The sequence below is a fragment of the Bombina bombina genome, chromosome 2 (assembly GCF_027579735.1).
Source record: "Bombina bombina isolate aBomBom1 chromosome 2, aBomBom1.pri, whole genome shotgun sequence".
Lineage (NCBI taxonomy): Eukaryota > Metazoa > Chordata > Amphibia > Anura > Bombinatoridae > Bombina > Bombina bombina.
The window spans coordinates 761,777,978-761,805,468 of NC_069500.1; the positions used below are offsets into that span (position 1 = coordinate 761,777,978).

The 27,491-nt window shown below is 35.0% G+C and overlaps 1 protein-coding gene across 1 annotated transcript in view; it reads right to left on the reverse strand.

Moving 5' to 3' along the window:
- INSR (insulin receptor) overlaps positions 1-18,137 on the reverse strand; it is a 327,427-nt gene extending 309,290 nt beyond the window's left edge. Inside the window, exon 1 of the mRNA XM_053702881.1 lies at positions 17,083-18,137. Coding sequence (XP_053558856.1) covers positions 17,083-17,209 — 127 coding nt within the window. The 5' untranslated portion in view covers positions 17,210-18,137. The remainder of the gene's footprint in view (positions 1-17,082) is intronic.
- Positions 18,138-27,491: the final 9,354 nt, after the last annotated feature.

Sequence of the window (27,491 nt, forward strand, 5' to 3'; positions counted from 1 at the left end):
GAACCAATATACAAACATAATTCAAAACAGTTCAATAGAGGTGAAAGCTGGATAGAAAATAAATGCAGGTGCACAATAAATGAAAATAATAAAAACAGCACACTCAAAAAGATATTTCCAATTTATTTATACTGTGTAAACTTCCTAACCCTGTGAACTTAGTGACCTGTGTCTGACAAAGAAAATGTTCTCACACTAACAGGGTGCGTTGGGAGGATATGCTATGGAAAAAATATTTTCTTCTTAAAATACCAGCAAAATAGCACTTGATTGTTTAACAATTTAGGTGCTGGAAGTCACCCATTTTTTTATTTTTTTTTACCTTTCAGCTTAATTTTAGGAATATCGGTATTATCCAACTTCAAATTCACAGGTCACAATACACTAGATAGATAGATAGATAGATAGATAGATAGATAGATAGATAGATAGATTTAACTATCATTCTAGCTTAAAGGGATAGGAAAGTCAAAATTACATTTATCTGATTCAGATAGAGCATGTAATTTTAAGACACTTTTTAAATTCACTTCTTTAAAATGTGCTTTGTTCTCCTGGTATCCCTTGTTGAAAAATAATACACACATACCCTGCACTAGTGGGAGCTAGCTGCTGATTGGTGACTGCGCACATTTGTCTCTTGTGATTGGCTAACTAGAAGTGTTCAGCTAGCTGCCACATTGCAATGATGTTCCTTCAGCAAAGGATAACAAGAGAATAAAGTAAATTTAATAGAAGTATATTGGAAAGTTGTTTTAAATAGTATGTACAATCCAAATCATGAAAGACAATGTTGGGGTTTTATGTCCTTTTAAAAAGACATTAAACCAACACATTCGTCGTGCATATGAAAGTTTATTGTTTTAACATGATTTTAAAAAAAATGTTTAGTTTCTGCACAGGAACATCAATTAAAAATCTGTAATACACATTAAAATTATCTTTTAGATGCAACAAAGAAAAAAACCATCTTAAAGTGAAAGTAAATCCTAGCGTTTTTACAAACGCTAGGATTTATTATTGAAACAAAGGGGACTTTCATTTATGAAGTATAAGATACTTCATGTAGAAAGCTCCTTTATTTGTTTTAACCGATCACCGTTTTTAGCTGCTACAGCAGCCCACGGATAAAAAAAAAAAATTGCTAAGAGGTGACGTTTTCACCTCTTAGCCAATAGCCGTGCAGTAAATCCGGCTTGGCACCCATGGGAGCCGGATTTACCACACTGCTATTGGCTAAGAGGTGAAAACGTCACCTCTTGGCAAAAAAAATGTTTTAGCCGTGGGCTGCTATAGGAGCTAAAAACGGTGATCGGTTAAAACAAATAAAGGAGCTTTCTACATGAAATATCTTATACTTCATGAATGAAAGTCCCCTTTATTTGTTTCAAAAGTCAATCCTAGCATTTGTAAAACGCTAGGATTTACTTTCCCTTTAACTCATATTTGGCACTTTAGTCGAAAGATAAGTTACAACAAAATCTTATAATTTGATACATTACTGTTCGATTTATTACAATTTTTTTTTACATTTTTCAATTAAGGTCATTTGAGGATTTGTAGACTAAGCTACAGCGAAATGTATTACATTTGGTATGAAAATAGATCTAATGAGGTAGTTTTCTTATTTGATGGGGGGGGGGGGAGTACACAAAAAAACAAAACATTAATTTGGTAAGCAGATGCTGTTTTCACTACCAGCTGAAATGACAAATTTATGTAAAATTTGCTTTCATTACCATATTGAAATAAAGTTTATATTAAATTTGTTTTGTAAGTTATATTGTGTATTAAAGGGACCTTGCCCAAATATTGAATCACTTAAAAGTAAGGCAGCATATCTGAAAAAAGCTGACTAGAAAATATCTTATGAACATCTCTTTGTAAAACCGAAGATATTATACCTTATAATTTTATTTTTCAATGGCTAAACTCCACTTACCTTTTGCTTTATTTGGACGAGCCAATGTGGGCTTTCGTCCAAAGACAACAAGGGTAGTCACTGTCATAAAGTCAGTAAAAATAGGCATAGATATGTAGCACAGTGAGCCTTGAGGCGTCAGCAAAGTGCATTTCATGTTCTAACAATAAGAAATTACTCAATTTTCAGAGCTAAATTACATGAAACTGGGCAAAACAAATAATTAAAACATATTGCAAAGTTGTTTCATTATGCATAACTAAACATTTTATATAAAAATCTAAAGGTTTTTACTGCCCCTTTAAGGGACTTTAACCATCCAATCGGGCTGCTTGTCCTTGGATGCGTGCTTCTGGCATGTGCACGTACAGTCACTTTATTCCCCTCCTCTGTTTAAACACATTTACTATGAAATCTCACAAGATTATGGTGAAAGTCCACAGTAAAGCTAAGCGTGAGCTCAACAGTAATGAATGCTGATTTGCTGTTATTGCTGAGCTTTATCACTATGCAGATGGCAGTAAAAATAGAAGCTGAAGAATAGCTGCACACAGAGCACTTAAAGGGACACTCAAGTCACAATTAAACTTTCATGATTCGGATAGACTAGAGCATACCATTTTAAATTTTCCAATTTACTTCCATTAACAAAATGTGCAGTCTTTTTATATTTACACTTTGAGTCACCAGCTTCTACTGAGCTTGGTCAAGAATTTACAGAATTTACGTATATGCATTTGTGATTGGCTGATGGCTGTCACATGATGCAGTGGGAGAGGAAATAGAGATAACTGAAACATGTAAGAAACAAAATCTACTACCCATTTGAAGTTCAGACTTCAAATGAGTAGTAGATTAATCTAAATGTATTTATCTACACTAGACAGTGTCCACAACATTTAAAAGACTATTAAATACAGTAGAATTGCATAATTAACACATACACAATAAAAAGATAATGCAATAACACTCCGAATTTCAAATAAGCAGATTTTTTTTTCTGACAAACTTATTTTTCAGTCCCCAATATCATATGATAGCCAGCAGCCAATCACAGAAGATTATACGTATATATCGTGAACTTGTGCACATGCTCAGAAAATATGAATATACAAAATTTAATAGCGGAAGTAAATTGGAAAGCCAACAGCTAGCTCTTTCTGAATCCTGAAAGTGTTATTTTGACTTTAGTGTCCGTTTAACACTAATTGTACAAAGTGATGGGATATAGAAAATTGTTGGTGAACTGAACTTCATAGGTTCAAGTCCCCCTTAACAAATGTGCAGGGACAATCATTTATGCAGACAGTTTGTGTGTAAACACGTTTAACATGTGCCTAGTCCGGTGTAACATTTCTGTACATGATGTCATTATGAAATGTGAACCTACTAAATGACTTACCAAGCATCCAAATACCTCAGGAGACAAGAGCACCTCAACCCTATCTTGAAATACACATAGTAACAAACAGAATCAAGGCAGTAAATATTATCCCTTTTAAGTCCTCTGTTTGAAATCAAACAAATTACCAAAATTTGCACAACACTGGTAGCTAAATGACCCTAGTTACTTTTATGCATGACTTTTAGACTAAAAGTTTTTGGTTTAAAGGGCTAGAAAGGTCAAATAATTGCATGGGTGCATTTAAATGTGAAATAGAAACATCTTTGCAATATACTTCCATTAACAAAAATACATGTAATAAAAGTTATTACTATCTTTCTGCCGTATACACACGTATGCTGTGAAGTACCAGTATTCATACACCACGCCGTCTCAGTGAGCTGGAGGTGGTGTGTATCGATTCTAAAGACATCATGTGTGCCATACAAACCACTGCTGACTCTCTGAGCAGGAATGACATTTGAATACTGGTGTATGGTCCCTAGTAGGATATGTGCGTATGCCACAGGAAAAACAGTAATATATTTAACTATAAGTATTTTTGCTAATGAAACTATCTTGCAAAAAGTCTCATGTGGTTGGGGCCTGACAATTCCTATGAATTTTAAAAATTATAGATGTGGCCATTTGTTTTCCTATTTTTTGGTGTGGTTGTTAGGTTTAAAGAGATAGAAGGTCTAAAATGAAGGTGCATGGGTGCATTTTAATATGAAACCCCAATTGGTTCAGTAAGGTTTATTCTAATAAAAATGACTTGTTAGAGTGTGTAATTCCAACATTACTAATCTTAATCCTGGTAGGTAAAGCTCTGCACAGGAGACACAAACATTTCAGGTTCCAAGCACAACATGGCCGGTCAGCCAATCAAGAACTGTAATTATACATAGCTACCAGCAATTTCCTGTGTCAAATATGTTTTTGCCTAACAACAGAATCCAAGCTTATCTTTCCTTGTGTTAAATGAGTAGGTATTTTTTAAATAGTATGCAGAAAAAGATGAAGGAAACCTTCGGAAGGTAAATTAAAAGCACCTTTATTGTAAGTCCATTAAAAAAAAAACACACATTGGGTGTAGGTAAGTGGCCATGAGATCCGCTTTTTAAATAGTGTAATTTCATTTGTCATGCTTTTTTTCTATTTTGTATTATTATTATAAAAACAGAGATCAATCAGGATCTGTAAAAACTGAACCTCACAGACTTTAGCTTATACGTTATAAAGTTACTGTGTATTATTATGCAGTAGATATTATAAAAAGAGATCTACTGCTTTTTTTTAACAAATAATAAAAAAGTCTTTTTCATGGCTCAGTTGCGATCCTGTGACGTATCTAGGCTACTAGATATACACTATCGGCAGCATTACTAGGATACTGGATATACACGACAAGTGATGTTGTTACGTTGCCGGATACATAGTGCACATGACATTACTAGTGTTTATTCACCCTGCTATTTCTAGCGCAAAGCATGTCAGATGTTTTAATGCTGATTTCTCCTAATCCCTGGTGACCTGATTGTGGTTTCTAATATGTTCAATGCACTTTTTTTTTTCTTTTAACATATTTGCATGTGTGGTTTTTCTGCTTCCTCCTTTTGTCCAAACACATTATATTATTTTAAATGATAAACAAAAATGTCATATTGTTTTCACAGTTTGTATGGTTTTGCAAGCCTAGAGTATTGTTTAGCTTTACTATGGCCAGCGGGACAGTGTACACTATTATTTTTTACTTTAATGTGATCCCAGTTATCCATTTTACCTACTGGAGTGAATTAAATTGTTTACAAATAAAACCTTCACCTTTAGTTTTTCATTTGAAATAGCTGAATTTGTCTATTGTTTCCCCCGTCCATACTGAACATTTCTGAACTTGATTTCTGGTTACACAAAAAAAACCATGTAAACAAGAAGATTTAGATAAAATAATGCTAATAGTTGGTGTCTGACAAATAGGTGCTACAATTTTCATTTTCCATTGTTTTCTCCAAGTATTGACCTATGAGTAAACAGTAAAGAAAGAAGATAAGGAAAACTTTGTGTAAATAATTAGACAGAAAAGATAACTAGTTCTGCTTTTCCTGCTAGTTCAACCCATTTAATTGGGTTGTGGTTTCAATTAGCAGTAACAGTTATTTCATACACAAAATTATACCCAAAGGTGGAAATTCATATTTTAAACTCTGCAGCTGGTATAACAAGTCATTTTAAACACATTAAGGTGAAACAAATTTTACAGTAACACTGTCCCTTTTAATGAACTCCATCAACTAATCACTTTACAGAATGTTGTAGGGTCAAGATCCTGAAAAAAGCAGGTAAAATAATACATGAAAATACATTAAATGTTTTTTTTCTAAGCATAATTGATGCTCTCTATGCCTGTGAATTAAATGTTGAGTTTAACATTCCCTTAATAATAAAGTTGTGGCAGTCTCATTGCACAACATTTTGGAGAAAGAGGTATAACAATGTGAGTTTATGATTTATTTCCCTCTACTTTAATGGCGGATATTGCTTCTGCTTGACGAGTCTCAGCACTGCAAATGAGCTTTTATTTTACAAAGCCGATTCCTTATCCTACCTTCAGCCTCTTTTTTACTTTTCCTTCAAACATTTTTACCCCATTTTTTACCTTTACACATGTCTCTAACTACCCCTGAGATTCGTATGGAATGATGCATAGGGAGCTTTCAGTTACCATGCCCGAGGCTTTCTACTCTTCCTGTTGATTGGGTATTTAAATATAAAAAACTTTTCCCATACTCCTGTGGTTTATGCTTTTTTTACATTGGGTACATCTTTACCCAATGGTAAATCCACATTTACCCTACATTTCACAAAATAAAGGATTACTGCACTTAAAGGGATATTAAACACTTTGAGATGGTAATATAAAATGATAAATCGTATATATATATCAAAAGTCTGCAATACACTTTCATTACTTATTTTGTCCCCTTTTCCAGTAATTTCATTCTGAAATTGTAAACTTTTCAGTTCTTATTAGAAATAAAAGTGCAGAACACCGTTATATTCCACACAGCCATTGGCTGCACACTCTAGTGACCTATTTATAACTGTCCCTAATTGGCCATAGCAGAGAAGGTAACCTAAGTTAAAACATGGCAGCTCACATTGTTTTATTGACACTAAAACTTTACACTTATTTTGTCAATATTTAAACAACTAATGAAACTTTACAAATACATTTACAGGTTATTCTCAGACTAATCTTTTCTTTGAATGCATCATTCTAGCTAGCATTTATTAAGTGTTTAATGTCCCTTTAATGTTCTTATATATACATATTTATATTTCAGTCCAGCCATTTACCTGCACTTCACTTTTCTGAAATTTACAGAGGGTTTGTATCAGAAAAGAACTTTGATATACAGAACCCAATGGAAAAATAAGATAAAACAGGATACACACTGATAGATAAGTGTAAAAAAGTCCTATAGAGTAGTCTTTTTTTTTTTATATATATATATATATATATATATATATATATATATATATATATACACATACACGTCTAGTAGATATCAGCAAAGGAATTGCAAGCACAATAAGCAGTTTTGCAAGCAATTGACAAACTAAAAGAAAACTATAGTGATTTATCTTATTTCTCTTAATTGTACCATTACTGCTAGCAGTAAATAAGTTTATGCGCTGTTCTAAACAATCATTGTGTAGTGTATATACAGTACAGACCAGGTCATTTGCAGCATACTAAAGGTTATACAATTAGACTTTTAGCTTAGGGTGTGTGAGAGAAACACAAAGGGTATTTTATAGCATCATTACTTTTTTTTTTTTCTTTTCTTGCTCACAAGCTAATTTATCTTTTTTTCTGTATGGACAATGTTAAATAAAATTAATAAAAACAAATGTATATTGCAATGTTGACTCATTTAATTTAATCAATTTAATGAATTAATGGGGATTTTACATGTAATGCCCATTCAAAAAGAACACTAATAACGTATTCACATGTAAGTAAACATATATGTAAACGCACAAGAATTGGGGAATAAACAGGATCCTCAAACTTTCAACATAAAAAAACAGATTGTGCATTATATAGCCGCCACCTATGGAATCCCCAGGAGATAGGGCCAGAGAGATCACTCTAACTGTAACCTGTTATAGGCCAAATTCCTATCAGCTTTCACCCTTAAAAGGCCTCCCAGCACATCTTATTGGAAAATAACAAGTTTTGAAAAAGAGAAGCTGCTGCTAGTAGTCAAAAGTATCTACCATCCAATCTTGGCCCCTGATAGTTTAAAAACACTAGCTCTTGATCACTGCTTTTGCTGTATGCAATACACTAGTATCAACGCATTTCGCTTATTTCAGACATCAAAACAGATCCGCTAGCAAATTCAACAAAGATGCAGTGCCAGAAGAGTCAATGAATCAAATGAGGCTGTTAAAGGAACATTAAATGCAGTAGATAAGCATAATCAGTAAAGGATAATAAAAAGGCAACGTAGTAGCACCTACTCTCTCATTTTAAATGGGCAGTAGATTTTTTCTGAAAAATGTCAGGGTTTCTTACATGTCCTTGCCCTCTGTGCTATGTGACATCCATCATCCAATGACAAACTCATATGTAAACACTGTGAGCTCTTGCACATGCTCTCTTAAAACTGCACGCTCTACCCGAGTCATTAAAGTTTATTTTTTTTTAAATTATAAATATTTTTATTGAGGTTACAACAAATAGAAAAATACAATTGTAAGACATATTTAGGTGTTTCTATCCATGTTACAGAGTATACAGTAAACGGGTAAAGGAATGTCCTACTAAAGTCTCTCGCCGACCCTACGAGGGGGATCTGGGGTTATGTGGAACCTCAGTTTTTCTTTTCTTTCTTGAGTTGATGTTTCAAGTATAAGGTTTTCCAGTTAGTCACCATTTTAGATAATTCACTTATGTCCAGCTAAGTATTAGGATATCGGGACCTCTAAGAAATGTTAGGAGCTCCAAAAGAAAATGGCTCCCATAATTATATAACATTAACATAGTGCGATGCTTCACAAGGGAGAGAAGGGAAAAAAATAAAAAATTTGATTTTAATGTCTCCTTAAATTTATATAGAAAGCATTACTGCACATCTCTTCCATTTGTAAGTACTACCGGACAAACACACCTCCTAGCCAAGAGGAGTGCCAGATCTGTTAAAGGGTTACATTTGTAAAGAGTCAGACCATCATTTATTATTATTATAATAATAATAATAATAATAACTAGTATTTATATAGCGTCTTTCTCCCAGTGGGACTCAAAGCGCTTTTTCAGCGCTCGCTCTCGGAATTCACCAAATCGGCAGTTGTTATTATTACCCAATTTAATGGTACTCATTTTATCGACCTCGGAAGGATGAAGGGCTGAGTCGGCCCTGCCGGGATACGAACCTGTGACCTTGGATCTTTTAAACAGGCTTTTGTTGTAGTCCAACTGAGCTACCTCACCGGCCTATTATTAGCATTATTTAGCATTTTACTTTTGTCTCCTAACTCTTTGTAAACCTAAGAGCTATAGCTCCCTGGTACTTGGAACTTGTCAAGCGCTGTTTTAGAGTACACAGTTGTTCATGGGTAAATATCTCAGTGTCCTTGCATGGGGTGAGAAACTCTATAACCCATAATATTCACCCCAAACCAACAAAAGGCTTCATCTGCTTTCTTCTTTTTTTTTTCTTTTTTTTTTTTTTCTTTCCAATTAAAGAAAAAAATAAAAAATTTCATTTTTTTTTTCTTGCTTTTTTTGTGTGAGAATACCATTCTAATGTCAAAATTACATATACCGTACTTATATATCAGGTGTCATTTTTTTCATTAAATGCGCAGAACCCATGCAAAGGAGTTAAACATACAGATAAAGTAACGCATTGCAGCTCTGATAAAGACGCTGCCAATGAGCCAATCAGGAGCTGCAGTCAAACAACTCACTAATCACTGGTTGTGTTCTACTCGGGGACTGCAATGTTTGTGGCTCCAAAGCTGGACATTAGCCTTGGGTTACAAAGTTGGTTTGCGTCACAAATACAAAAATTAAATGACCTAACAAATTAGAACGTGTAATCTTTGCCACAATCATTAAAACAATGAATCATGTCATCTGCTTTGAACCTGTATTCAGATGGTTAACAAACAAGTGACAGTAAATATATACTGTAAATTTGTCAGTTAACCAAGTCTTATCATGAAAAAAGCTAGATAAACTGGCTAGAATACCAGCAAACCACTTATGTTGACATATATATTGTTTTATTATGTTGCATGTTAACAAGAGAATAACATTTAAAAAGGTTCCCTGCTTGTGAATACAAACAAACCTGGGAAGCTTTACTTGACTGATAAAATAAGTAACATTGGAGATCCGTAAAGTTTAAAGAGACATTGTAGTGCAAAAAAAATACATGCTCTAATTCGTTAAAGCATATCATTTTTGCACTACTTGCTGTGTAACTCTAGGGCAGTGATCTCAAAGTACCGACCCCAGGGCCATATGCAGCCCTCAAGATAGATTAATCTGGCCCTCCCTTGTTTAATAGGTAAACCATTCATTTGGGCTGTCAGGTTTTTTTACGGTTCTAAAAGGTGCAACTAGTTTATGTTCTATATAGGCACTCACAAGATAAATATAAAGGCAAGTGTTTAGTGTAGTCTCCCACCATGCACTGCTTGGATAAATGTCACATTTTACGTTGTTATACAGTGCCAGAATGATCACTTCTCTTGGCACTCACAAGATAAATATAGACAGCTGTGTATGTCTATTGTGGGCTACAACTCCCACTATGCACTACTACCTGGGTAAATGTCACTCCCAGTTCTTAGTATATCCTTTCCCGGAGCACTTACTCAGTTCAAGTGGCCCCAATGGGAGAAGGACACTTGGTCAGTGGCCCTCAGATACATTGAGCTTGATACCCCTGCTCTAGGGTTAACCATTACAAAGGCGCTAAACATAATGATCACAGAGTTCTCTACTGAAAATGTTGTCAGCTAGGTGGCATTATTAACTAGCCGGGTGGGGGCAGAATAGTATTTAACATTTTCTGTTATTTATAAATTATACTTAAAAGGGACATTAAACACTAAATACATTTTATAAGCATAGTATTGATGTTATTCCCTGTCTCCCTTTAGTCATGGGTGTAGCCATGTTATAATCTAGCTTTTATTACATTCCAGTACCGAAGTGTGCACATGTGCAGCAACTCTCCTTCAGATACCTGCAGTGAAACCTAAATTCCAAAATGGCTGCAACCATATTTACAGGGAGGTGCATGAAGTGCACATTTAAATGTTGACCTTTTATCCTTTTAAGCTATCCAAGGGTAACAAGTCCTTAAGAGGTGTGCTCACATAACAGATTTATAGTTAGTAACAGACAAAAAGTCCTGGATATAAGGTTCCAGATCCAAGGGAAAGGCAGCACTCCCAAAATGGATAATTGTAGTGCAAATCCTGTAAAACAGAAAGGAGGTGCCTCCTTTCCGTTTTACAGTATTTGCACTATGTTTTAAGCTATCCAAAGCACAAATTAATTACATAATTTAACATAAATTGATTTAAAAAAAAAAAAAAATAATATTACCTCATTTTACTTTAAAGGGATACTGAACCGAATTTTTTTCTTTCATGATTTAGATAGAGCATACAATTTTAAGCAACTTTCTAATTTACTTCTATTATCAATTTTTCTTCGTTCTCTTATGAAAAAGAAGGTATCTAAGCTAAGGAGCCAGCAAATGTTTGGTTCAGCCATGGACAGCACTTGTTTATTGGTGCTGTCCAATCAGCAAGGACAACCCAGTTGTTCACCAAAAATGGGCCGGCATCTAAACTTACATTCTTGCTTTTCAAATAAACATACCAAGAGAATGTAGAAAATTTGATAATAGGAGTAAATTAGAAATTTGCTTAAAATTGCATGCTCTATCTGAATCACAAAAGAAAAAAATTGGGTTCAGTGTCCCTTTAACATTGGCTTACATTTTAGCCAGGTAGTCAGTAAAATCAGTCACATGGTGTGCCCAATACATAAGGGGGAGAACACTAGATCAAGTGCCATTCAATAGAAGCAAATAATTGTTGGGCCAGCGTAGGAGACAGCTGGTGTGCCAATTGGCTGTGGAAATTGCATAACCCCACCAATCACTAATGTTTAGTTTCCAGCAGGACTTTTTGAAAGGTTAAACATATACACAACTCTACAAAAAGTACTGCAAAGCGCACATGCACTACACAACAGTGTGTACTATTTGCTCTACAATATTCCTTTAAAATGGGGTTCAACAAACCCAGGAAGCGACTGTCTCCTAGAAATTTACTCCTGGCTCCTAACTTTTTGGGTTATTCTCCATATATCTATATACAAATACCACAGCCTGGCTCCTAAAAATATGTCAGGCTTCTAAATATTTTTTACAGGCATTCAAATTTTTAACAGATTTGTTGACCCCCTGCGTTTAAAATAAAAATACAACAAAAGGTGTCAGTCTTGCAATCCTAAAGGAGTAACTTAGAGCTGTATAAAGCATATGTTGATGAATCTCTAACAGAGAGATGTATGTATTATGTGAGACTAGTTTTATCAAGTTATTTTGCAAAATGATATACATGTACTATAAAAATAACTATATACATTTTGCTGCTATTCTCAGAAGCTAAATCGCTCCTGCGGGAGGGAGCTACATTGAGTGTAATGGCGCAATTGGGTCGGGCTGTGACTAGACAGCTGCCCAGATGCGCTCAGTGAAAAAAACAGACCCGCTCAGTAGTTTAGAGGGTGGGTCTAAAAAGCCCTCTTTTTTAATAAAAATGTAACCGCAATATTATGTTGCATAAAGCTAGCACTAATATAATGTTATATAATTCTGCACTATGTGCAGAATTATATAACATTATTTTCTAAGTTTCCTGGCCCTTTAAGGTAAAATTAGCAAAGTAGCAAAAGCATTAGCAAACTAGTCTTTGGCTTTCCAGTACAAAATCTTCTAATATACGAGCTATAGCCGCATGCGCATTTCAAAGTCTAAAGGAAATCTTTTCAGTGACGTCAATAAATTGAAACAACGATCAGACAAATTGCTCGTTAAAGTCATTGGGGAATACACTGCTGGCAAACAGCTCATATGATGTCCGCAATCCGCAATGATACTAAACAATGAATCCAGCTATTCAATGTTTAGTATCGGAGCGGAGCTAGTATTATTGCGTATGTGCGAAAGTTAGTATTGCGCATGCATGAAAAATTGGGCTCACAAGAACAAACACGGATAAAGATGTATAGAGCGGGTGGGACCGCTCTTACGTGTAAGACTAATAGACCCAGAAGCTAGCATTGGCGGAGGAAGCGAGCAAAAGGCACAGAATATCAAATATAAAAATTAATTTCAGAACATTTTCGGGAAAAAAAAAAAACTTAGCGACTATACTGTATGTAAGTCTTAGAATCCATAGCATTATGTGAGTATTGTGAAATTAACTTTCACTTTAAGGGCTAGAAGTGGAGCGGCATTAAACGCTCACGCGATAACTCTGCTAGAAAAAAAAAAGACAAAGTTAGAATATCGCAACTACATTACCATATTCCCCCATAGAAGTCAATTAAGCAAAAAAAAGTAGAAAAAAAACTATGACCCCACTTGTGCTCAAATCTGATTGCATATTCTCAAGTGGGCTAACCAGCCATGAAAATATTAATATTTCACATTCCAATGTTCTTCACATAGCAGAATGTTATATTTATTCATAAATACATATTTCTACATATATCTGATGGTATTTTTGTACAATATATATCTATACCTAGACAGATAGATAGATAGATAGATAGATAGATAGATAGATAGATTTAATAATACATAAAACATATTCTGCTATGTGCAGAACATTGGAATGTGAACTATTTACAGTACACAGTATAACACTTTATTAAATATGAATATTGCATAAATGTGCTTTTTCATGTTTTAATCTACTTGACTGCAAAGGGCTCCAATGCACTATATATATATATATATATATATATATATATATATATATATACACATACACACACATTCACACACGTATACATATGTATTTATATGTGTATATATGAATGTCTGTAAAAACATATAAACATGTGTATATGTTTATATGTATTTACAGACAGACATTCATATATACACATATAAATACATACATACATATTCAGACATGTATATGTATCTCTATGTTAAAGTCCTTTGCCTGCCTTTTCTTCTAACACCTGAGACCTCATATCGTTGAGCCCTTATAACTTTTTGTGCAATCATTTAATATAAGGGGTCGATTTATCAAAGGCTACGCAAGTCTTTTGACCCCACTACGGCTGCAGGTTTCACAAGAGAACCTACACGCCGTATTTAACAAGCAGCGGTCATCAGACCGCTGCTTCCCTAACCTCTTCGCCACCTCTAAGGTGGCGAAATTCTATCTCCTCGGTCTTGTCCGACCAGGGAGATTGACAGCTCCTGCCCGCGGGCAGGATTGCATGTGAGCGCAAAATAGCGCTTGTGTGCAATGCCGAATTCCTCCAGGGGAATTCAGCCCGCCAGAGGCGAACTGCGGCGCATATATGAGCCCCTGTCAGCCTCATCTTGATAAATCGCCCTCTAAATGTAGTCACCAATCAGCAAGAGCTATCCAGGGTCTGAACCAAAAATCGGCCGGCTCCTAAGCTTTACATTCCTGCTTTTCTAATAAAGAAACCAAGAGAATGAAGAAAATTGATAATAGAAGTATATTAGAAAGTTGCTTAAAATTGGATGCTCTATCTGAATCGTGAGAGAAAAAATTTGGGTTTCATATCCCTTCAATGTGTTTTGTTTTTGATGTGTTTTGTAAGACATTTTTGTTTCGCAAAACAGTTTAGCAGAGCTCGGAGTCTGAGGTCAAGCAATTTCGATGCGCATTAACTTCAATTGTGCTCAAGCAATTTAGTTTACTTTCAACTTGCATAAAGCTGTGATAAACCCGATATCACTCGTGCGTAACTGTTGGTGTGCCACTCATAATATGGCCCTAAATTGTATCTTCATAGAATAGGCTGTAGTTAATAACACCTAAATATAGGCTACTTGTGAATATATAAAGGACCAAATATATTATCAGAGTTTAAAGCAAGTGGAGAATATGTCACCCAGATGCGCTAAGCGCTTATCTATAAAGTTTAGGTTTTCTTTTGTGTTCTGAATGTTAGAAATACATTTACAATCAAACACATTTTCCCTTGACAAAATCAGACTAGAAAATAGCTGTTATATAATACAACAACAACAAAAAAAGGATCAAGGTCATAAGTTCATATGAAACTTAGGCAAAGCAAACAATTAGTGTGTGTTAGAAACAATCAGCAGACAAAAAAAAAACACACAAAAAAAAAAAAACATAATTTGGATTTAAGGGAAAGGTTGTGTGGTGCACTGCGGTGTGAAATATAGAAAGTGATCTATTAGTTAAAAGAAAACATACTGAGATGTATGTGTATGTATGTATATATATATATATATATATATATATATATATATATATATATATATATATATATACATACACACACACACACACACACAAAGAATGAATATATGTGAAGGTTTATAGTAGCAGAATGATAAAATAATAAAATATGTAAAATGATAGATTTTAAAAATATATATTAACATTTTGCTGAATATATGTACTACAAATATCAATGTCAGTGTTCTCCCCAAGACCATTTTAGCAGGTACACCACCAGACTGATTTTACTGATCACCCGGCAAAAATTTTAGCCAATATTAGGCTAAAATTAGCTACTAATAAAAATTTTCAATTTTGTATTGCACAAATAATCATTAAATACATTTTTGTTAAATTATGCAATTAAAATTGTGCTTTGGATAGCAGAAAATGATATATTAGAAACAAAAGTAAAATTCCTGGAAGCTTGTGGGTCATTGCCTAAAGTATTTGTTAGCTACCGATACCACCAATATGAAACAAGATAGATAGATAAATAGATAGACTGATTATTTTATAAATTCTGTGCTGCAACATATACCTCCAGTTGTGTGTGTGTGTGTGTGTATGTATGTATGTATGTATGTATGTATGTATGTATGTATATATATATATATATATAAAAACACATGATGGATGGTGCACCCTGTCCTGGAGACAACACTGATGAGGGAAAAAAGTTACTAGTGCACTCAATGTTAAAGATGGGGGGGGATTGTCTACTTTCTTACTTATAAAGGACTAATGGAAATTTCAAGGCCTGTGTGTGTGTGTGTATGTGTGTGTATATGTGTGTGTGTGTGTGTGTATATATCATATATATATATATATATATATATATATATATATATATATATATATATATATATATATATATCACTACACACACACACCTATTGGAAATTTCCACTATTATTCTTCAGCTAGCTAGAAACTGCAGCAGACAAGTTAGAAATTAGGATGTTTTCTATATTTAATATACGATGGACTAATAGTGTTTTACCCTGACTAGTAAACTAAAGTGACACAGCATTTGTCACAGGACCTATTTAATGGACACACCACTCAGCTGATTTTGCTGACCACCAAGTTAGAATGACATATCATTAAATGTTTTCAATGTTGCACAAATTATCATTAGATCAATTTCTGTTACATTTTGCAATGAATTTGTGCTTGGATGTCTTAAGTAGCATTTATAACAGAAAATGGTATCCTATTGCAAAATAATACACTTCCCATCCAACATTTCCTAGAGAATACAGAGACATGTAAATAGGCCAAAAAAAAAAATCACTTGCCATGGCTAGTTGGGCAAGTAAGATTTTATATATATATATATATATATATATATATATATATATATATATATATATATATATATATATTTTCTTTTGACTAATATATTAATTGAAAAGTTTTTAATTTCTCTGTTCTTAAGAGCTGAAACATAATATATAACATTTTAAGAATACTAAAAAGGGTATTATTATATCATATAATGCTGTGCATATAAGACCTATTATTATTCTTTCAGGCAAATACACTTCATGTGTTATAATACTCATTAATACAAAAACAATCTTTATTGGTCCAGAATGAAGTGATTTCCATTCGTGTTAGATAAGACGGGGTTAGATAAACGTACACACACATATCCACCTCCCAGGCAGCCAGAGCACGAGAGGCGGCGCCCCCTTCAGAAAAAGGCCCCAACCCCACCCCCATACTGTTTACAAGCTGTACCGAAACAGCCAGCGCGGCCTAAATTACTCCGCCAAGCCTTCCGCCTCGAATATGCCTCTGGCCCTCTACCCCACAGTGTAACGCGTGTATCGGTTTACAGACCAAGCGTTGTCTAGGGGGAAGAGTTGTGGGTTAAAACCAAGGGCATTACACCGTGAAACGGTCATGTGAATGTAATTCGTGTATATCATGATAGCACGGGACCAGAATGTGCTGTATAAAGCGAATACAGTGCGGGTGCTAACAAAAATATGTCACAGAGATCGCATATAAGTAAGCAGGGAGACCGCCCAGTGCCAGGCCCATAGTACGTTGTGGGAACACAAAACATTGCAATTATAATTAACAATAAGCAAGCATATATCATGTACTTGTATATTATATTGAACTTTCTGTATGACCTTATCGTATACAAACATTCACATTAGTATGTGTAGTAAAACGAATTACATTTTATACTTACTTTTCCCATTGCTTTGGCCACAAAGAACTACGAAAATGATGGTGAATATTCCCAGGATTTTCCAGACCACTTTAGTATTGGGGTTATTATTGGGGTGCCCCTCACCCCCCATTACACCTTGTCCCATACCAAGCTCTGAGGTCTACCGCTGTGGTTGTAAGGATCTTGGGTGATCACAGTAGAAATTTAAGGGTTCCTTCCAATAAACCGGGTAAAGCAAATCGTACAAATATAATAAAAAATAATTATTATTTAATTATGTGATCCGGACAGCTCAGAAACGGGGACAACATGTTTACTTACGAAAGCAGCTTCGGATTAGGAAATATATTTTTAAAAAAACTATGGGTAAATATCCCTTTTTTAAATAATCTCAACAGCTTCCACTGTTTTTACTCGAGTAATATTGCTTAATAAAATAATGTCTGTCAATATCCTGATTTCTTTATTCGAACAGGATCCTCAAATCCTTTTCTCTACAGAGACACTTGGTCAAATAAATATTAAGGATTTTGTTTTGTGCTATTATTTCCTTCTCAGTGAATACAGGAAAAATGTTCTTAAAACATAATAATCCAAAATGTGCACACACAAAAAAATCACTTCCTGAATGTTGTGGCAGGGAGGAAAAAGGGCAAAAATACTCCAGTTGTTTGTTGTTGTTTTTTTTAATTCCCTTTCCACTTCAAATGTAGCAGGGTGTGAGAAAGAACACTTCCTTTACGTTGATTAATATGAACTATCCACACCATCAACAATGCAGAGCTGTGATGATCACGGCTGGAGAATGCATGTGTAAATTCTTCTATGGGGCCCAGTGCATGATCCTAAAAGACTTGATCACTTAAAAATGTCTTCACCCCACACGAGAGGGGAAAATCCTTATGTCGATAGAATAGAATGTTGACAATCTGTAGATTCCCCCCTCCTCCTCCTGAATTTCCCTTTCCCCAAGATCTGCAGAATATCAAAATAAACGGGTAGAAAACAAGAGATTTGTGCAAAAAAATATATATGTAACTACTTCTTGCAAAGTCTCTCCCCCCCTCTCTCCAGCCAGCATCCAACCAGTAAACAAGAGCTGTTAGTCAGCTGGGAGAGGAGAAAGGACTTCTGTAACACATGGCCTGGATTCTGTAAAAGTGGAACGGATTTAGTGACTACTGCTATGATGATTTTCGTAAGGGTAGTATAACAATATTTTTGTATATTTAATTACACAGAGTTTCAAGTAAATTATTTCAGAACATACTTTATAACTAAGGGTCTCACTTTCTATGTATTGTTAATGTATGTCTGTAATATATGTTTACATGAGATTACAATGTAAATATTTTGTAAAATAATATTACATTTATAACGTTTTAAAATTGTACATTATGCGTTTTTTACATACATTTGCTGTGAAAACATATACATTGTAATTATTATTATGTTGTCATGTAGATATCACTGTTAAAGTATAATTTATTTTTGCCATAAATACTGTAATATAAAATTTAATATTTTCTGTATGAAAATTTTTTTGTTTTTTATTTATGGTACTTGAAATTAAAATTCAAATAAACTATTTTTTTAAAGAAAATATTTTTTTTTTAATTGTATTTGCAAATAATGTATTAAAATTGCATAAAAACAGTTTGTGATTTTATGGGGGCAAAACAAAAACAAATTCTTAATATATATATTACACATTATTAATATTATTATTATAATTGTATTTATTTTTGCATGGGTTAACGGCTAAAGGATGGAAACTGGTGGTGAGATAGTTAACAATAAAGGACTACAGGGGAAAAGCTGTGAGAGGTACAGTTGCAAGTTGCTGTTTTATGATGTTTTTACATTTTAGATATAATTCAGGAAGCAATTAAAGTAAAGTGGAAGGTTTGCAGTGCTATGTTTAATAAACAAATGCTGACACGTATTGTTTATATATCCCCAGGCATTGTTGGTCTCAGTGACATACTGGGATGTTCTGTGTAAGTGAGATTGAAGGTGACTTTATTGTATGCCTACAGAGGAAAAATAGGGGGCACAGCAAGTGAAATAGGTTTGCACATATATAAAAGTTTTAAGGGGTAGAACAGTATTGAAACCATCTGTACAAACATATAGGGGAAATAAATAATTGTGGACAAGGGCAACGAGGATGCAGAATTATATACTTTATAGACATCAAGATATGGTTCGAGTAGAGGGAAATCCAGGCTAACAAATTGCTGTTTTTATATGAATTGCTGGATATAGTATATAATTATATTCATATTAAAATGTTGCTAATTGGTAATTATATATTTAGGACCATTATAGGTAAAGTATCATATATAAAGGTTTACAGACTGTTATGGAAGTTAAAACAAGCTAATCTGAAGAATACTAATATTAGATCTGTAGTAGTATCTCTAATTTTCAGGTTATGTAATTTCCCATTATAGAATTAATTATGACAGTTTTATTTTGGACAATATTATCAGCACCAAATATAAACATTTTAATGTCATTTCACTTAATTTGCTCACTAAATTCATTTGCTGCCTTTAAATGCCTTTGTATGCCTTAATTTTGAAAAATTAATGAATATGTGTAAATAAGTCAATGTTTTGTTGTTTGCATGGTAGTAAATGTTGGCTTTTTATAAAACGCAAAAATGTTCTTTCATGATTCAGATAGAGCATACAATTTTCCAATTTACTTCTATTCTCTAATTTGTTTTGTTCTCTTGGCATCTTTTGTTAAAAAGTGACTGCACATATATACCTCTTATCATTGGCTTACCAATGTGTATAGCTAGCTCCCAGTAATTAATTGCTGCTCAGTAAAGGATATCAAGACAATGTAGCAAAATTGATGATAGAAGTGTATTGGAAAGTTGTTTAAAATTGTATGATCTATCCATATCATGAAAGAGAAAATCTGGGTTTTTATGTCCCTTTAAAACAGAGCATGTACTACTCTGTGTTCACCCCCATAAATGGGTTAAACACACAGTAGAATACAATTGCTGTGTGGAATTTGCAAAGCACTGCTAGTCCCCAGTGGAAAACACCACTGATCCAATTAGCAGTGCTAGTTCCATATCTGAGTTGAGCAACTAGCGCTGCTGATTGGATCCGGGGATTAGAGCATGTCTTTTTTTTACTATATTTGGACCTTTAAAGTGATGGTAAAGTTACAGGTTTTAAAATCAGGTCCAGAATCTAAGCATTTTAGATGCTCTTTAATGGATAACTTCTTATAGAGTAACTTACATTTTAATCTAACCGCGCCATTCTTATACCCCAAGCTCCGGCTGCCTACTTCAAAACTTTTTTTTGGTAAGCTAACAGTTTGAATTATTCTCCAATTGGCGCTATCGCTACAAAAATAGTGGCATTCGGCTGAACACAGTGTTTCCATTATTTATGTTCAAGCAGTAAATACTTCCTTGGTGTACCCCAATTTCCAAGAGCCTATATCTTAGTAACAACAAATTAACTGGCAATCATGAGAATCAAACAAATCAATTCATTAACTTTAAAGGGACATGAAACCCACATTTATTCTTTCATGAGCTAGATCATTTGATTTTAAACAACTTTCCAATTTACTTCTATTACCTAATTTGTTATGTTTTCCTGGTATCTAGTGTTGAAAAGGATATATAGGTAGCCTCAGGAGCTGCTGGTTAGCGGCTGCACAAATCTACCTCATATTATTGTCTCACCCAATGTGTTTCAGCTTGCTCCCAGTAATCAATTTCTGCTTCTTTACCAAAGATACAAAGGATACCAAAAGCATGAAGCAAATTAGATAATAGAAGTAAATTAGAAAGTTGTTTAAAATTGTATTCTCTATCTGAATCACAAAAGACACATTTTGGCTTTCATGTCCCTTTAAAGTATAATAGGAATATTTATTTTATTGTTTTATTTTATTTGTTTGCAATCCTCACAAAGTGTTTATAGTTAAAGTCAGGACCAGCAATGTACTGAAGATGGCTGTTGAGCCAATCAGGGGCAGCATATGTGTGTAGCCACATGTGCAGATCTTAAGCCTCTGACCCTTTACCTCCGTGAAGAGGAGACAGTGCTCCCCGGAGTTTACAGAGTCCGCCTTTTGATTAGGGATTGCGACGTCCGGAATTGGTGACGCACTGCTGAGGGGTCTGTGAGGTCTTCAACACTGCTTCCTTCCTGCGATTACCGGCAGACTGACAATCCGCCAGGACATTCTGCAGCAGGTACATACTCTGCCTGTCTTTTGTTATATTGGCATTGTGTCACAGGTGTACCGAGATGTACTCTCACTCAAGTAATTTTAGAGTGTACGTTGCCCTTATTATTTGACTTGTGTGCCACTAAGCATTACTCCTACAACAACTCCTCTGATTGTGTTTAGCTCAGGATTGACAGTATAAACACATGCCCCTCTATAAGCAATAGTGCAATGATATAGCACTTTCTATCAATTTCTTATTGCTCTTTTGTGTCACCTTAAATGGACATGAAACACACTTGTTTCTTTCATGATTCAGACACAGTATGCATTTTTAAACAACTTTCCATTTTACTTCTCTACTACCTAATTTGCTTTGTTCTCTTGGTATCCTTTTTTGAAAAGCATACATAGGTAGTCTCAGGAGCAGTAATACACTACTTGGAGCTACCTCCTACTTGGTGGTTGCACATTTATGCCACTTGTCATTGGCTGTTAACAGTAGGGGAGTTGCATTGCTCAGTTCCTGGAGAGATCACTTTCAAATGGGTGTTTTTTGATTGCAGAACTGAGTGGATGGAGCAGTTGAACAGTAGGTCGTCAATACTCCAGTAACCCGCTTGCTTGATCTGCTGCAAAGTGTCCCTGGAATTTTTTTTTAAATGTTGGCAACTATGCATACAGTTTTTTTTTGTGCTAAACAGCACCGTGTTCTATTAGTGCGGTGCCAACCAACAAAAGAGCCGAGCCGGCCCTGAAAATGAGAACAAAAAAGAAAAAGGCAGCACCCCAAGAATCCTTTAGGATAAAAGCAATCCTTTATTACAAAAAAGTAAAAACATGCACTCGTTTGCAATCATGGTAGGTAGAGGAGGAGTCCAAACATGTCTCGTGCCATGCGGCACTTACTCATAGGATGACTCCACACACGTATGGTACACCTTTTAAGGTGACTGCAACCAATCACACTTTACACAAATAGTTTCCTTAGGAACAATAATTAGGTGTACCTGAATTACACATGTGATACAAATATATGTGGAAAACTTATTAAAATCAAATAGTTTTATAGGTAAAAAAAATATGAAATTGCATCTGAGCCTGAAAAAGCATCTTGCGAACACACACATCTTTTTCATTGTATTCTAATTAGCAGCCACAATATAATCCTAAATAGAAAAAATACACCTAGTACAATAACAGCAATGGAAGTAGATATAAATATAAACGCTAATGAGAAATAAGTATGACTCATTCTCCTATGTGTTATTTAATCTTTTAGGAGAACTTGAATTGCCAAGCACATTTTATTTAAACACAATTTATTTAAGCACTAGCTCCTAGGTTATAATTCATGGTTATTGTAGTTGGTGTCAAAGAGCAGGAGGAAGAAACACCAGGCTATCTCTCATTTTGTTTTTGTTTTTTTGTGTGTGCATTATGTGTGTATATAAATATATACACTGTGAACAACTAAATTATATACACACCTGAGTGTATACACATTTAATGGTGTGTTCATTTATAACTTTATCTACAACACACAGTACACCAAAGAGATAATACAGATTGTGAGCACAATTCTACAAAATAACTAATGCCCCATTCTTTATTGAGACCTAAGGGTCTGGAAACAATTGAAGTGCCTTGCTAAACTAGAGTCTTTGTTATAATTTTTAACGTCTCTCTTGTGTTCTCCTATTCTATTCCGTAGGATTCGTGACGTTTGCCCTACATATTGTTCATGACAGAATTCACACCCCAAGACATAAATCACAAAATTCGAGCTGCAACTGGTATAATGCTCGATCCTAAAATTCTCATTCGCGGCAGTACTTTTTAAATTTAATTCTGTAGCGATCATCTCACAAGTAGCACAATTTCTAGAAAGGCACTTAAAAGTACCCTTCTTAGACAACCAGTTGTCCTGTGGTTTTCTCAAGCCACTGATAATCATGCTGGGGGAGAGCCTATTAGCAAGAGTTGGTGCTTTTCTTTTTTAAACAAACTTAACTTGATCAACTATACTTGATAACACATCATCTCCCTTAAGAATAGGCAAATTATTTTTGATAATGTTACACAAATTGTTGTATTGCAACGAGAATTCAGTTGAAAACACAACTGTCTCACTGTTAAAAGTGCACTAATTTTGGGGACGTTTATATGAATAAAGGTTATTACATGAAAAACGTGTCTTGACATCTTCTAATGTTTGCTGTAATACTTTTATATTGTAAATCGCTGTGCCCTATGTGTTCAGCTAGCTCATAGCAGTACATTGTTGCCTCTTTCAGCAAAGGATACAAAAAGAATAAAGCAAATTTGATATAATACAATTTTAAGTTTATATATATATAAATGCATACAGTATATATTGCCATGTGCAGTTGTTAAAATGGAGAGAGTGAACGTGTCTGTGTTATTATTGTTGTTATTATCATTAATTCATACAGTGCTGCAAAATTCTGTAGTGCTGTCACTTCCTGTTATGAGCTGTGTGATACTACTTTATTGGTTCCTTCCCCACACAACTCACTATTTTCCTACACTCCCTAGCCGGCTGCACTACATGCCCAGAGTCCTCTACCCAGCTATCAGACACCACTGACTGTGACAGTATAAGATATGCACAGTATACAGCAAAGAAGGAAACAATTTCCTGTTTTACTTTAGCATAAATAAAGTGTAGGGAGAGGGAGTTAAAAAACTGCCCCCAATAGACCTGCTCTGCTGTTGGTTAGTATTCCTGCATAGGGTTACCTCAGCAATAAAGTAGTGTCTGTAGCGAGGGCAGCTTAAAGGGACAGTCTACTCCAGCAATAGGGTTACATCAGCAATAAAGTGGTGTCTGTAGCAAGGGCAGCTTAAAGGGACAGTCTACTCCAGCAATAGGGTTACCTCAGCAATAAAGTAGTGTCTGTAGCAAGGGCAGCTTAAAGGGACAGTCTACTCCAGAATTTTATTATTTAAAAAGATAGATAATCCCTTTATTACCTATTCCCCAGTTTTGCATAACCAACACTGTTATATTAATACACTTTTTACCTCTGTGATCACCTTGTATCTAAGCCTCTGCAGACTGCCTCTTACTTCAGTTCTTTTGACAGACTTGCATTTTAGCCAATCAGTGCTGACTCTTAAATAACTCCACGGGGGTGAGCACAAAGTTATCTATAACAAGAATACCAAGAGAGCAAAGAAAATTTGATGATAAAAGTAAATGGGAAAGTTGTTTAAAATTGCATGCTCTATCTTAATAATGTAAGTTTAATTTTGACTAGACTGTCCCTTTAAACCTACATTCTTCACACTGCTCCCTGACAAGTTGTCTTAGCTGCTTAAACTAACTTTCTCTCACAAGTTGCTTTAGTTCTGCTAAAAGGGCCATAATACCCAAATGTTTAAACACTTGAAAGTGATGCAGCATAGCTGTAAAAAGCTGACTAGAAAATATCTCCTGAACATTTCTATGTAAAAAAGAAAGATATTTTACCTCAAAAGTTCCTCAGTAGCCACCTCCCATTTTAAAGGATTTCTAAGCAGCATTTTAGTGTGTCTGTCCTGGGACAGCTTAGGGGATGAGCCTTGTGCACTCTCATATAATTTCCCTATTCAGCTTACTATGAAATCTCATTAGAGTTAAGTCAAATCTCATGAGATCACAGTTAAAGAGTTCATGACCTCAGCACTGCTGATGCTGATTGGCTGCTGTTCATTTCTTCATTTTTAAAAAAATTTTTTTACCTGCAGCTGGGAACAGCTGAGTATAACTTTTTACACAGAACTTACTCTGTTGAGCTGAGGAAATTGTGAGGTAAAATATCTTCCTTTTTTACATAGAGATCCTCAGGTGATATTTTCCTGTCAGCTTTTTACAGTTATACTGCATCAGTTTCAAGTGATTTAGCATATGAGTATTATGTTCCTTAAAGTAAGAAATAAAACTGCTGCAGTCTATGGTGTACACAGTATTGTGCACATATAATACTATTCCAGCCAGTGATGTCTGGCTGCTGATAGGTGGCTCTGTACATGTAATACACGACTTCCTGATGCCAGCAAATGGAATGCAATTTCCCTGAAACTCCAAGAACCATGATCCAATGTGGCCCAAATCCAGAAAAGTGTTTCTTTAAGGAATGCCTTTAGTTGCTGGGACCTTATAGAACCATCAAAGCATGCATCAGTAACCAAAAAGCCCCCCTGATTTTAATAAAATAAAACACAAATACTACCTTATTTACTGCACGTAATTAAACTTCGTATTCTAAAACAATTCAACAAGCGTACAATCACTGAAAAAAAGGTTTGTTATATGTGGTTGTGCAATAAAGCTACTTTTTTAATGTGACTTTAGTGGGAAGCTACTTTAATGATAAGTCTCTATCTTATTTAGGGTTTCAAGGTGTCCAATATATAACAGGGGGGGGTTGCGGTGGAATAGCGGGTAAAGCCACCTCCCTGAAATGAGTTTTTGCAGGTTGGGATCTCTGATTAGATATGATGATGATTTATACTATTAGGAGTTTGTGGTGCTTTGGTAAGACACTGCTAAGACATGGGGCTTTTACCATGGACACCAATGAGGTTTTGTTACATCCCTGTGGTGGGGAAGGTACAATACAGTAGTATTATACAGGTGAGGATAACAAGAAACGAAAACACTGTGTCCCTTTAAATATATTGCATTTTAACTTCCATATGGGCTTTGCTATTTTTTTATATGCACAGTAACTTTGAGCCACACCACTTATGTTTTTGTGAAATGTCCACACACAAGGTATTCTGCTCACGTGTATAAACCTCAGAGAATGTGATATATGCCTGTTGCAAAGTAAATCACATAATCATTGTCCACTCGGAAACATTGGGATATTTAAAGTATAAAACAATCTATTTCAATCTCTCTTTCTCTCTCTGTCATCCTCTCTGTCTCTCATCCTCTTAGGGTTGCCACAAGTGTTACACATGCAGCAGGGAGTGCAAGGAGGAGCATATATTGGCCTAGATTTGGAGTTCGGCGGTAAAAGGGCTGTTAACGCTCCGCAGGCTTTTTTCTGGCCGCACCATAAATTTAACTCTGGTATCGAGAGTTTAATCAAATGCTGCGTTAGGCTCCAAAAAAGGAGCGTAGAGCATTTTTACCGCAAATGCAACTCTCGATACCAGAGTTGCTTACGGACGCGGCCGGCCTCAAAAACGAGCTTGTGCACGATATCCCCATAGGAAACAATGGGGCAGGTTGAGCTGGAAAAAAAACTAACACCTGCAAAAAAGCAGCGTTCAGCTCCTAACACAGCCCCATTGTTTCCTATGGGGAAACACTTCCTACGTCTGCACCTAACACTCTAACATGTACCCCGAGTCTAAACACCCCTAACCTTACACTTATTAACCCCTAATCTGCCGCTCCCGCTATCGCTGACCCCTGCATATTTTTTTTAACCCCTAATCTGCCGCTCCGTAAACCGCCGCAACCTACGTTATCCCTATGTACCCCTAATCTGCTGCCCTAACATCGCCGACCCCTATATTATATTTATTAACCCCTAATCTGCCCCCCTCAACGTCGCCGACACCTGCCTACACTTATTAACCCCTAATCTGCCGAGCGGACCTGAGCGCTACTATAATAAAGTTATGAACCCCTAACCCGCCTCACTAACCCTATCATAAATAGTATTAACCCCTAATCTGCCCTCCCTAACATCGCCGACACCTAACTTCAATTATTAACCCCTAATCTGCCGACCGGAGCTCACCGCTATTCTAATAAATTGATTAACCCCTAAAGCTAAGTCTAACCCTAACACTAACACCCCCCTAAGTTAAATATAATTTTTATCTAACTAAATAAATTAACTCTTATTAAATAAATGATTCCTATTTAAAGCTAAATACTTACCTGTAAAATAAATCCTAATATAGCTACAATATAAATTATAATTATATTATAGCTATTTTAGGATTAATATTTATTTTACAGGCAACTTTGTAATTATTTTAACCAGGTACAATAGCTATTAAATAGTTAAGAACTATTTAATAGTTACCTAGTTAAAATAATAACAAATTTACCTGTAAAATAAATCCTAACCTAAGATATAATTAAACCTAACACTACCCTATCAATAAAATAATTAAATAAACTACCTACAATTACCTACAATTAACCTAACACTACACTATCAATAAATTAATTAAACACA